At 40.9% G+C, this 12,756-nt stretch overlaps 3 protein-coding genes across 3 annotated transcripts; 1 reads left to right on the forward strand and 2 right to left on the reverse strand.

Moving 5' to 3' along the window:
- Positions 1-51: 51 nt before the first annotated feature.
- Positions 52-2,491, reverse strand: LOC115373460 (telethonin). Its single transcript, XM_030071866.1, has 2 exons — positions 2,349-2,491; positions 52-451 (listed from the first exon to the last, which is right to left on the reverse strand). Exons 1-2 carry the CDS (start codon positions 2,480-2,482, stop codon positions 52-54), a joined length of 534 nt encoding a protein of 177 aa, XP_029927726.1. The 5' UTR covers positions 2,483-2,491.
- A 1,651-nt stretch (positions 2,492-4,142) lies between these two features.
- On the reverse strand, positions 4,143-6,426 carry mrpl32 (mitochondrial ribosomal protein L32). Its single transcript, XM_030071476.1, has 3 exons — positions 6,321-6,426; positions 5,896-6,095; positions 4,143-5,198 (listed from the first exon to the last, which is right to left on the reverse strand). The coding sequence occupies exons 1-3, from the start codon at positions 6,415-6,417 to the stop codon at positions 4,950-4,952; spliced, it is 546 nt and encodes a 181-aa protein (XP_029927336.1). The 5' UTR covers positions 6,418-6,426; the 3' UTR covers positions 4,143-4,949.
- Positions 6,427-7,046: 620 nt separating this feature from the next.
- Positions 7,047-12,364, forward strand: psma2a (proteasome 20S subunit alpha 2a). Its single transcript, XM_030072705.1, has 8 exons — positions 7,047-7,174; positions 7,799-7,875; positions 8,573-8,705; positions 8,912-9,034; positions 9,221-9,302; positions 9,600-9,673; positions 10,982-11,039; positions 11,151-12,364. The coding sequence occupies exons 1-8, from the start codon at positions 7,134-7,136 to the stop codon at positions 11,265-11,267; spliced, it is 705 nt and encodes a 234-aa protein (XP_029928565.1). The 5' UTR covers positions 7,047-7,133; the 3' UTR covers positions 11,268-12,364.
- The last annotated feature ends 392 nt before the right edge of the window (positions 12,365-12,756 follow it).

Here is a 12,756-nt window from a genome sequence, read left to right on the forward strand (position 1 = left end):
ATTGAGGATAGTCTTTATCACTGGATTTGGTGAAGTGAAGTACAGTGAGGTTCACTCTCTCATTGGCACCCTATGAGAGGTTTCCCTTGGTGACGACATGAGGCTCGAGGCTCTGAAGTTCACTCTGATTGGCTTGGTGAGCTTTGGGAGATCTGTAGTTGTGGCAGTCACTTCCTGTTTGTCCACATGCCCTCCACTTGTCTCCTTATCAAGTTTAACGGGCCCCCAATCCTGTGAACACTCGGCGATGGCTCTGGTCTGATGAGGGTCCCAGGGAGACCCTGCCTTGCTGCGGTGGGGCGTCCTGAGGGGGAGCTGGTGCTCCATCATGGCTCCTCCTTGGATGCCCAGCCTCAGTATCTGGCTGGGACTCCTCTGAACCAGGAAGTGGACCACCTGTTGCTGTTCGTAGCTCTCTCTGCGAGTGACGTCTTTCTCCAACAGTGTCAGCCTGGGGCATATCACATGTTTCAGTTAAATCCTTTTGATGGAGTCTCAGTGATAATGCTCCACTACAATTCACCCAAGAGTACAGATACAGTTTATAACTGTATCTGCAGGCTCAAAGCTTTCAGTTTCATGAAGTGATCAAGTTTTTTCTTCTATTAAAGAGAGCAAGGCCAACATAGGAAATACAATAAGTGCATATTAGCAAATAAATAAATTGTAATACCAGAATCAGAATCTAACGCCAACACACTGAGTTATTCTTGGACATTATACTTACACAATAAATAATAAACCATAATATAATCCCCCCTTTGGTGAATGACAGACAGAATGCTTGTTAGAAATTGTAAAGTTTTAGTCTTTAGAATCTGACTGATATTCGGTCTCCAGAAAATCCTGTCTCGTGTATATATCAGCTATTATATCCATATCAGCATTTTTTCACTTCTTAATATCAGTATGGGCATCGCCCCCTCAAAAAATCAGTATTGGGCTTTTGTTAAATTGCTCTTGTTATATGTATCATTAGACTGGCGTAACGAGCATGCAGTATAGGCATTATGCAAAGTGACCTATGAAAAATTGCAACAGAAACTCTTTCAACTTTTTTAGTCATATAAATATGTTGGTTATAACATATCAAAAGTCCTAAGAAATCCCAGTGGTGGAAAGTTTTGAAAATCACCTATTTATGACCACATATTACCAAAAAACACTGTTTTTAACACACAGGGGAAAGGGGTTCCAAATTTTACTTTCAGATATCACTATAAAAATTCACAAGTTGATTACACACACAAAGACAAGAAAAAAAGTCAGTTACAAGTTCTTTGAATTATTCTGTTTAGACATGCATATCACACATTATCTGATTTGATATGCGCTAATAAGGAATTTAAGGAATAAATGCCAGAACAGATATTTAAACAGTGAATTTAAAGGTTACTATATATACAGTAACCTTTTAATTCACTAATTCAAGGTTACTATATATATAGTAACCCTTTAATTCACTGTTTAAATATCTGTTCTGGCATTTATTCCTTAAATTCCTTATTAACGCATATCAAATCAGATAATGTGTGATATGCATGTGTAAACAGAATAATTCAAAGAACTTGTGACTGACTTTTTTTCTTGTCTTTGTGTGTGTAATCAACTTGTGAATTTTTATAGTGATATCTGAAAGTAAAATTTTGAACCCCTTTCCCCTGTGTATTAAAAACAGTGTTTTTTGGTAATATGTGGTCATAAATAGGTGATTTTCAAAACTTTTCCACCAATGGGATTTCTTAGGACTTTTGATATGTTATAACCAACATATTTATGAGACTAAAAAAGTTGAAAGAGTTTCTGTTGCAATTTTTCCTAGGTTCGCCCCCTTTTTGTCACAAAATGCCTATACTATTCCAGTCCCAGTTCATGTCAAAGTCACCCTCCTTCTCTACATGTGTTTGTTTCATAGTCTGAAAAACATCTTATGGCATGAAAAGAAGAGTTCTGTGTGCTGTCTGTCACTGTGGTTTGATATATAGGAGGTTTAGAATAAAGCCCAGATGATGGCAAATCCCTGTAGTTTACTCTGATAATGTGTATAATACAGTTAAGTGTCTGTCATATGGTTATATGGATGGTGAATACATGGGATAGAATCACTGCTCATGCTATAATATCACTCTTTTCTCTCCCTGAAATAATAATAACAATATATAGGGACATTAAGTTGTTAAAATAATAAAAAGAATAGAAAACAGTATAGATATAGGTTGTATAGATCCTACAACCACCAATCTACTGTACTTGTCCTGAAACTGTGTCCACCCTCAGAAGCATAGAATAGAATAGAATAGAATAGAATAGAATAGAATAGAATAGAATAGAATAGAGCCTCCTCTTACTTGTACTGTGGTCTTGTCTCCATGACGAGGTTCAGCCAGGCGGCTTCGTAGGTCTCTCTCCTCCACTGGTCCTCCTCCTGAAGATCACAGTGGGAGTTGACCAGGTAGCAGCCTCCTCTGCTCACACAGTGCATGGTCAGGTGTGTGTGTGTGTGTGTGTGTGTGTTAAGACTACGTCTATTTTGTGTTGCTCTCCTACATCACCAAGTAGTCAATAAAACTAAGACAAATGAGGGAGTCCAGGTACAGGATCGTTTTGGTTTGAATGTGTGTGTGTGTGGACCCTGGAGGCTGAGATTAGGGTGTGTGTGTGTGTATGTGTGTGTGCTGTGCAGCTGATTAAATATCAGATCTTGTTTCTATTTTTAGTCTTCTGCATCACATCATGGTGAATGCAGTTAATGTCCTCACTTAAGGCATCTTGAAGGTTGGTTTTCAGTTGAAATGTTGCGTGTGTGTGTGTGTGTGTGTTCTACAGGGAGTATTTCATGTATTTGTGCCAGTGCGTGGATGTGTTTTTTCAAGTATTTGCAGTCTGTATGAGTCTGTATCAGTGCAATGTTGAAAAGTTGAATATGTGGAAGAACACACTCATTTTTGTGAACTAAATATTTGTCAGTCTCTGCAGCTTTGTGTTTACATGCTTATGTGCACAAGTTGGTGAACGCACGTGTGTTTGTGTGTGTAGACTGATATAGAATGACTAATCCCGCAGTCAATTTGATTGAGAAGCAGAGCTCAGCCCATCAAAGTTAATAAGCCACAACTCCTCATATGTCTCTCACATGGACCAAATGTCACAGGAGGGAAAAAGCTGAAGCCAGCTGGTTCACTGATCCACAGTAAGAACTCAGCTCATCAGTCAAAAGCAGTGTCAGCTCCCTGATCAAAGTCATGTTTAAAACCGAAGCAGCAACTACAGATTTCGATTCAGCAAACACTGCTGAGCCTGTGGAATATGTGGCCAAAGTGACTATTGGCTATCAGCTGGCCTGTCTAAAGCTCGGGACGTGCGACCTCTGAATGATGACATGTTCTATTTTTGGAGTTTACGCAGTTGAGGAAAAGGGTGGAGATGGGAAAGCTGACTTCAGGATTTCTAGAGAATTCTATCACTACGTTCTTCCACAGTCTCCCACCAAAATGGAGCAGTTCTCTAAATTTATCACTTCTTCAGTTAATTAAATCTAGTAGGCATAACAAGGAAGTGGACATTTTTGTTTGTCTCTTTTAGCTCTTCAAGAGCCATCAGAAATAATGAATCAATGACCATGACCTCAAAAGGTTTAGGCATTGGTCAGGATGTTGCAGTCCTGACTGCCTTGTGGTATCGGGGTGTGTGATGGTGTCAGGCGATGGAAGATATGCCGTGCTGATCCCAACAGGAACAGCCTGTTCCAGGGAACACTGATATTCTATCGGTTCATGTAATAATCTGGATCCTGATTTCCAGATGTTACTGTAGTAACCAGAAAGCACATCAACAAACAGAAATGTTACCCCCTCGTGTTTAGATGTGTTACTTCTCCACCATTATGTGTCAATTGGCCATCAATTTAAACTATCCACAGGCTAAAATAAAAAATATTAACACTGAATGTGAATATATTATTGTGGTATCACTGATTATTATCAACATTTATGAACTGTCAACAGTTCAGCAGCACATTAATTTAACCAAACAGAACTGTGAGATGTTTAGTGCAGATCCAAACTGCCTGTGGTTGCCTGAAACATGACAAATCAGATTTCTAGTAGTTTCTTCTTCTTTAATCACTCAAGAGATCAGATTCAAGCCACTGAGGGTGATTTGCACTCTAATTGTTGTCCTTGCACACACAGAAAAAATTATGTGACTTTCTGTATGACTGGACTGACGTAGCAACATAAATTTTACTTTATTGTTAAAGTTATGCAAAAGTACCTGTTCCCCAGCACAGAGAAAGACAGATGATTAGTCTTGCCAATCAAAAAGAAACCCCCATTTATTTAAGACGGACAAAGGTTAACTTACTTTCTTCCAAAAAAAATGTATTTATTGTCAAACAGTGACTAATGCACAAAAAAATCTGCCAACCTTGGCTTCAAAAGTCAGATAAAGAGCAGTTCATACAATGAAAGTCATGACATCAGGTAACATGAGCCAACAAAGAACCATCTGTCAGTCAATATGTCAAAGTGTCATGATGTGATCCATAATCTGTCTATATTTCCCCTGTACAGAGCATGATATGGTGCAGTATTTAATTTAACATATCAACAGATACAAGAGAAGATGACCTCACTTGCAACAATCAATTGCCATCCTTTGTTGTATTTATATCTGATGTGCCAAGATTAATCAGTAGTATCACTACTGATTTAATATCACCTAGCAGGCCTCTTCATACACTTTATCTGTAGAGACAAAAGTGACACATTCTCCTTTTACACTTGCTGAGCGACCCACTGGGCAAGATGTGAAGTTAAATACTGAGGAGCGATGGATTCAGCTTAAGCTCAAGATAAAACGAGCACTCCCAGGGTAACCCAAATACTTGACAGCTTTTCTGAATGTGTATCTGACCAGATCTGGGTCACGATGAAAATAGCAACTTAACATTAGCTGAACCAGGCAGGCCGCTTCCTGGCCCGCTCCACTATCCTCTTGCCTTTGTCCTGTTCGCTTGGCGTCTCGCCCTCATACAGGACGACGGTCTCCGATGCAGGGGCCCTCAGGGGGCCACCCTCCATTTCGCTGATCTGCCTGCGAATCTGAGCGGTTTCCCTGCACACCTTCTCATAGCAGAAGCCACACAGGACGTGCTTCTGCTTCAAGTGGCCACACTCTGGACAGGGCTCAATGTTGTCCTGGAACCAGGAGAGAGACACACAAGATAGACAGACAGACAGACAGACAGACAGACAGAAAGAGAGAAAGAAAGAAAGAAAGAAAGAAACAGACATTATCAATATCAATACTTGGCGCCTGTGTACCGATGAAATATTGCCACAGATAATATTGTGATACTATGCTGTATCGATTTTTTCCCCACTCCTGGTATCACAATACATGTGTCATGATCCAATTCATATCTTGATGCACTGCAATACTCTATAGAACTAAGTGAACATGTATGATTAGAGCTTAAAATCATAAAAAATACAGCATACAAATCAGGTATCAGCTTGACTTGAAACAATTCAATTCAAAATTCCCTCTCAAGTTCATTAAAACAATATTAGGGCTATGCTTTTATTTTCCACAGTGCACTGAAATGTACATGTCTGGAGGGGGCTGGAGAATCCACACAGTATTGTCACTGTGACATTTCAAAACTAGCGCAATACTGATCTGTATAAATTTTTGCACAGCTACAGTAGAGACTTACATTTACATTTTTAAGTGTTTTACTTTTGAAACACTGCTGTATCCTATAAGAAGCGATCCAGTGAAACCTCCTCCAAATGAAAAATGAGCATCATTGCCCTCTGCGTGTGGCTTAGCTTGTGTGCAGCCCTAAGAGAGTTTTCCACAGTAAAGTGTGTGAGGGGCTCTTCGCTGTACCTTGACTTTTAAGAGTTTGCTGTCAGCTCTCCTCCTGGTGCGGTTCACCTCGATGGTGCGTCTTTTCTTGGGCGCCGCCATCCACAGGATGCTGTCCAGGAGGCCGGGGGGCTGCTGCGGGCCCTGCTGCTCCTCCTGCGGGGGAAGGTGAGCGTCATGCCGGGGCAGGAGGCCGGGCCCGGGCGCTGCCAGGGCCAGAGCTGGACGGAGAGAAAAAATGTTACTCCTCCGCCAACATTACAGAGCCGAGAGAGGTCACAGCCACAGGTTAGAAGGGCAACAGCGCATTACATGTCACAAAATATAACGTGAGAGAGACAGACAGACAGCAGGAGTAGGTGAGTCCATCAGCAGAAGCCCATGGTAACGTTACATCAAGGCTGTTAGCACCGGCTAGCATCACCGTGTGCCGTCAGTGAGCTCACCGAGCTGAGCGTCCCAACCCGCCGCCTGCTGCAGCCTGCTCTCGATCCGCAGCAGGGACCGCCGCAGGCTCTGCACCAAACTCGACAAATTCATCATCTTTGCTGTTTGCAGGCTCGCTGTCGTCCCTGTGGTCCCTACATGTCACACACCTCACGGTCATCGGAGAGCCTACGTCACTCAGCTGCGACAAAACATGTGTCGATAGGAATTTTTTTTTCAAATCTTTATTTAAAACGCATTTGAATATACAAATAAAAAAAAAGTCTAATAAAATAATATTGTGGATATCGGTTCTATTAATATAAAATCAATATCAAGAAAATACAACACATACGTTTTTCCTCTTTGAAGAGCTAACATTTGACAGTTTTATTACTTTTTTAGTGTTTATAATTTTGATAGACTTTGTATATTCTTTAAATTAGAAAGTAAAAAAATAAATAAAAAGGTTAAGCGTTTGTCTTCCTTTCTTAATTTCCAACAGAGCTGGCGATCTAAGAGCGCATTGCTGCCATGTACTGGTCAAAAACATAATAATCATAAGACTATGCCGTATATTTCTGGTGAAAGTGATTGTGTTTTGGAAAAAAAGTGAAATAAAAAATAGAAACATAAATGTCTCCATCGAATTAAGGAAAAATCTAAGAACGTAAAAGTTCACATTTTCGTTTTGATTGATTTAATTTATTAATTCGTACTGTTTTAGTCTGTGTTAGGGCTATATAGCCACACGTCCTGTAGATGGCGGTGTCAGTGTTGAGTTTGAGTCCCTAAAATCGTGCCAGGAGTAGTAGAAGAAGAAGACGAAGAAGATGGCGGAACGGGGCTACAGTTTCTCCCTCACCACATTCAGGTAAACTTTTCAAGAAAAAATAGGAATAGCCTCAAAGGGACACAAAGCTGTGTTTAGCTGCACCCTTTTAATGCGTGTTTCCTAAACTGTATCATTAGTTTAGCTTTGTGCACAGGAAGTGAGTGTTTTACGTGCGGTTGTTGCTGATGCACTGTCATTCCCCGGCACCGAGCTCCCTGCTAGCATGACGGCTAACTGGCTTTAGCACGTTTGCTCTCACACTGACGAGCCGGTTCTCTTATCAATGTTGCAACCAGGAGCTCTGCCATGGCTGAAATACGTGTTAGTTTGGTGTTTGTAATTCGACCACAGACCGGGCAGAGTCGGGCTGTTGAACAGATCGGCTAGCCGAGCTAATGGTTATGCTAGCTAAGACGAACGAGTTGAGCTTTTGCTTTCAGTTTTGTCTCAGCGCGTCAGGCTAAGGCTAGTTAGCCAGGCGGACCTGCACGGTGCTAGCGCTGTGTCAGTCCTCACTGGAAGAAGTAAGAAATCATAGTAGTTTTTTTCTTTCTACTGTCACTCCTCTGTCTCTGCCCCTTCATGTTAATGCTTGTAGAGCCTCCTCTGTATTTCACCACTGTACAAAGCACCGATACTGAGTCGCTCTCTCCCCCCTCACAGCCCCTCGGGTAAACTGGTCCAGATTGAATATGCCCTGGCCGCTGTAGCAGCCGGAGCCCCCTCTGTAGGGATCAAAGGTAAGGACGCCTGCAAATGTCTCACAAACTGGATCAAAAGTATTTCTCTCAAATTATAGCTTGGGTCAAGGCTTACTTCTGTTGCATCCACATATGATGATGATGATGATGATGATGATGATGATGATGATGATGATAAGAGTGGGACTGTGTTTTCCATTAGTCTGGATCTTGGGACCAGCAAAAAGTTCATTTGTGTTCTTTGCCGACACCATTTAAGAGCTTTGGTTGTCTGCATAAGTTGTTTAACCCTCCTATTATTTTGAGGGCCCAATTTGACCTCATTCAGTGCTTAATGCCTCCAAATACATGATTCATGTTGTTTTTTGCTTTTTATTTCATGACATGGGGTCTTTTTGACCTCAGGTATTAACCATAAAAAAAATACAAACATTTTACACCAATCAGTTTTAGTTGTTTTGGATGACACTTACAACATGACATTTAAAATCTTCAAAAATCTCCCCTTGGCCTTAGGGCCCTAACTGAACATAAACAGTACCAGTGGAAGTTTGTTAAATTACAGGAAATGCAGTGTAGTGCAGTGTTGAATCAAATCTGAACTGCAGAGCATGTGGGGTTTGTGTGTGTTTGTCAAAGCACAGTTGACACTGGCCATGGAAATGAAAGAAATTCTTTGAACAGATTTGGTTTGGTTTCCAGACATTTGACTCGGGTGGTTCTCTTTCACTTCCAGCTTCCAATGGTGTTGTCCTGGCAACGGAGAAGAAACAAAAATCCATCCTGTATGATGAGCAGAGTGTTCACAAAGTGGAACCCATCACCAAACACATAGGCATGGTTTACAGCGGCATGGGACCTGACTACAGGTGTGTGTGGGTGTGTGGCTGTGTGTTGGAAAAGAGACAGTGGGTGAGAAGTATAAGGCTTGACTACACATTGTTGTGGCATGTTGGTCATTATTGGGTATGAAATATACCTTACAGCACTGTCTCAGTTGTGTATCTTTCATCCACTCTGTGTACACACACACACATGTCCACACTCAGTTGAATGAGTTGTGTCCTACTTGCAGGGTTTTAGTGCGTCGAGCTCGGAAGTTGGCCCAGCAGTACTTCCTGGTTTATCAGGAGCCAATCCCCACAGGCCAGCTCGTCCAGAGAGTGGCCTCTGTAATGCAGGAGTACACACAGTCTGGGTGGGTATACACAAAGACAGACACTAACACACACATTGTTTACAGCACATGCTGTAGAAAATATGTTGCTGTTTTTTTTTTTTCAAGTGGGAACACACCAGGGATTAAGCTGTGGCCCAGTGTTAAAGTAACCACTTCTCCAGCTAAGTTATATTAATTCATTTCATCGGTTTTCTTCTCCTCCAGTGGTGTACGTCCATTTGGGGTGTCGCTTCTGATTGCTGGATGGGATGAGGACCACCCTTACTTGTTCCAGTCAGACCCTTCTGTAAGATCTGTATTCTCATTAATAACAAAACAAACTCTGTTACCTTTCCAGCACAATGTGCTGCTGTTTGCTACAGTTTTGTAATTACCACTATTTAACTGCAGACCAGTGTTTATGTGCAGGCGTAGAACTGTGGTCATACTTCTAATCTGAATATGCTTGCTCCATACTTATTCCAGTCAGCCTGTGTCTGTGCTGTTTTGGGGGAACAGATGATACTGTTGTCTGTCAGAAACACAGGTTAGCAGTGGGCTTAATGTCTTGTGTGTTTTTGTTTTTTTCCCATATGATTGGCAGGGTGCATATTTTGCATGGAAAGCCACAGCTATGGGAAAGAACTACGTCAACGGAAAAACATTCCTCGAAAAAAGGTACAAGTTTACAGTGAAAGACATTTTTTGTTTTCAGATTATGCCAGTATAGAATGCCGTACCATATGTGGTGTGTGGATAAATTGGCTGCTTAAATTAAAACTTTCAAAAGCCATTTTAATTAGAGCCTGACTGATATTGGTTTGCTGATATTGGTCTGTCACAGATATATTGGTATCGGTGTATATGTTGCCCAATATGTGCTGATATGAAAACTAAAAAAAAAAAAAATAACAACAGAACATTATGCTGAAAAAGATGCTTTTGTGCTTTTTTCCATTAATAGTTATTTTGAATTATCATCAATTAATTTCCATTATCAGTGACATCAGTGTACTGATGACATTTTAGACTAATATATATGTCTGTGTGTCTTTTAATTTATAGTTATTTGTAATTGTCAAATTCCCAGTGAAGTTTGACATCAGTGCACTGATGTCATTTTTGACAATAAAATTTATTTTTAAACTGTAAAATATTCCATCTCCATTACATATCTTTGTCACAAGTTTTTGATAACCACATTTGTGGGATCATTGCAAAATATGAATGTATATGGATATATCGGCTAATATCGCTGTAGAATTTTTTTTACTTTCTATTTACAGTATCTGCATCAGCCCCAAAATCCAGAATTGGTCAGGCTCTATTTTTAATGTGATTGAAAGTAAAATATAAAACTAATTTCATCCTGAAATACCTGGGTACCAGCAACAGGTGTTTTTCATAGTGATGTGGTTTTACATGCGGCAGCATGAAGGCAAACATGTCATTCAAAACTTGCAACCAGTCTTCTTTTTGTTTTCTTCCTTAATTGGAAACTCAGAGTGTTACTATACAGCAAACTGGAAGCCTGGCAGAGCATCTTTAAATTCAGTTTTGCCTGAGGGATTGCCATTCATCTGTCTAAATGTATGGGATGTCAGTTAAAGAAGGAAGAGGACGAATGGGGAAGAAACAGCATAAATGTTTAAACTTTTGGTCATAGAACTGCTGTACTGCAGTCATGCAGAATCATTGAATGTTATATCATGATTCCATTCCAACAGCCCCGTTTTCAGCTTGTGGCCTAAATTGAGTGAATTTGGTGTCGCCTTGGCTCATTATAACTTCCTTGACTTTTGTTATATGTGAATACATGCAACAATCAGAAATAAGCCCATGACCCACTTTTGCACATTTTCTGAAAAACTCTGCTAATAATTGCACGTGGCAGAGGCAGTTGGTTGGATTAATTCTTCATCAGTTCTTATAGTGTAAAATCACTGAAAGAAACACAACAGGTGACCCTTTGTCCATTATCTCCAGGTATAACAATGATCTGGAATTGGAGGATGCTATCCACACAGCTATCCTGACGCTGAAGGTATGTTTGCTTTCAAAATGCAGTTTGTAATATTTCATGCACTATGTCTAATCATTACCTCTCACCTTTATTATCTAGCGATTCACCCTCTCATTGTACTGTGTGTTTCAGGAGAGTTTTGAGGGTCAGATGACAGAGGAGAACATTGAAGTGGGGATCTGTAACGAAGCCGGCTTCAAAAGACTCACCCCGGCTGAGGTGAAAGACTACCTGGCAGCCATTGCCTGAACACCCCCTCCCTGCTGCCCAGGGTCTCTGGCCACTTTCCAAGTCAAAGACATAGCAGCACAGTAGCCAACAGTTGTGTGACACTTCATTCAGATACCACAGAGCCATTTGTATAGAGTTTGACCACATTGTGCCACGGCCATCACATTTCTGCCTCTGTGCTACAGATAGAGGCAGCAGATTGTAAACATGTGACAATGCCCCCCAGAACATTGCCATATCTAAGAGCATAATTATCAGCTGACTCTTTATTCTGCTTGAAATTCTGCTTCTCATTCAGAAATCATACCCAAGCCCTGAACCCACTCACTTAATAAAGGTGATGAGCTTCGAGGATGACTGTGTAGCTGATATAGCTGCCACTCACAACTGCAATAGCTAACCTCCATCAATGGCTGTGAGATATCTGGATGAAACTCATGTGACTAATTGGTGTTGTCAAACATGCACTTAAATACTGCGAGTTATGGCAGCTGACTGCTGTGCAAACGAAGTGGAAGGTGGACTCTGATTTAGGTTAAATCTCAAGTCTTCCCCTGAATCCTTGGATTTTCTTATTCTTCATCTCTCTTGCAAGGCCAATGCCAATTTAAAATGTTTGGAAATAATAATAAAAAAAAAAAAACTGTGTTCAGAACTCTGTTTTTATCAAACCACTTCCCTTGCTAAAGCTGACAAAATGCTTCTGGTGACACCAAGATCCAAACTTCAGAAAATCTTTTTTTCAGAAGAAACTGAAGTTTAAAGGCAAATAAAACTTCTAGCAGAGCAGCCCTGTTTTGATGACTAGTCTTAGAGAGGCATCCTTATCCCAAGAGCCGTGGTTTCACAGCTCAGTCCTGTGGGTGACGCGTCCAGCCTTAAAGTCGTGGCTGTTTCCCCCCAAATAGCTGCACATATCAAAAACATGTCAAAGGCTGAACAAGTATGAATTGAGGATCGAAGGGAAAGCTTTGAGATTTGACGATTTACATCTGTTTGTCTGTATAGCGGTTTTACACAATGTACCAGAAAAGTTGTTTTTCCAAGTTAGCAACATTTCTATAGTTTGTATTTCTCCTCTGGTATCTGTGATCCAATAAAAGACGAGAAGTTTATGTTGTCTTGGGTGTCTCAATTTCTTATGAAGAAAACATGAAATGCATGCCAGCCGTACCCCATGCTCACATAAGAAGCCCTGTGTTGTAGTGGTGTGATGATGGCCTGTGCACGTAATATCAGAGCGCGCCGGAGTGGACAGAGCGCGCTCTACAAACAACGGAACATCTTTCCCAGTTTTATGCCCATATCCCTCCGCGTTTGTGATATTAGGACATATGCCTGCCCTCGATTTGTTTGCCAACAGTTAGATGTAATTTAACTTGGAAAGTAACCTCAACACAGTTAAATAGCAATTTCGGCTGTGATTTAGCCACACATATAGTTTTATTTACAGGTCTATATTTCCAGGCGGCAGGTCACTGCGAGCTACCCTACAACCTCTGATGAC

This window comes from Myripristis murdjan, chromosome 16 (genome assembly GCF_902150065.1).
Source record: "Myripristis murdjan chromosome 16, fMyrMur1.1, whole genome shotgun sequence".
In the NCBI taxonomy this organism is placed as follows: Eukaryota; Metazoa; Chordata; class Actinopteri; order Holocentriformes; family Holocentridae; genus Myripristis; species Myripristis murdjan.

Coding starts and splice junctions, on each gene's coding strand:
- LOC115373460 (XM_030071866.1), bottom strand. CDS start 2,482: ATGCACTGTGTGAGCAGAGGAGGCTGCTACCTGGTCAACTCCCACTGT. Junction 452..2,348: donor GAGACAAGACCACAGTACAA/GTAAGAGGAGGC, acceptor GATATGCCCCAG/GCTGACACTGTTGGAGAAAG.
- mrpl32 (XM_030071476.1), bottom strand. CDS start 6,417: ATGATGAATTTGTCGAGTTTGGTGCAGAGCCTGCGGCGGTCCCTGCTG. Junction 6,096..6,320: donor GGGTTGGGACGCTCAGCTCG/GTGAGCTCACTG, acceptor CTCTCCGTCCAG/CTCTGGCCCTGGCAGCGCCC. Junction 5,199..5,895: donor GCAAACTCTTAAAAGTCAAG/GTACAGCGAAGA, acceptor TCCTGGTTCCAG/GACAACATTGAGCCCTGTCC.
- psma2a (XM_030072705.1), top strand. CDS start 7,134: ATGGCGGAACGGGGCTACAGTTTCTCCCTCACCACATTCAG. Junction 9,035..9,220: donor CAGGAGTACACACAGTCTGG/GTGGGTATACAC, acceptor CTTCTCCTCCAG/TGGTGTACGTCCATTTGGGG. Junction 11,040..11,150: donor CAGCTATCCTGACGCTGAAG/GTATGTTTGCTT, acceptor TGTGTGTTTCAG/GAGAGTTTTGAGGGTCAGAT.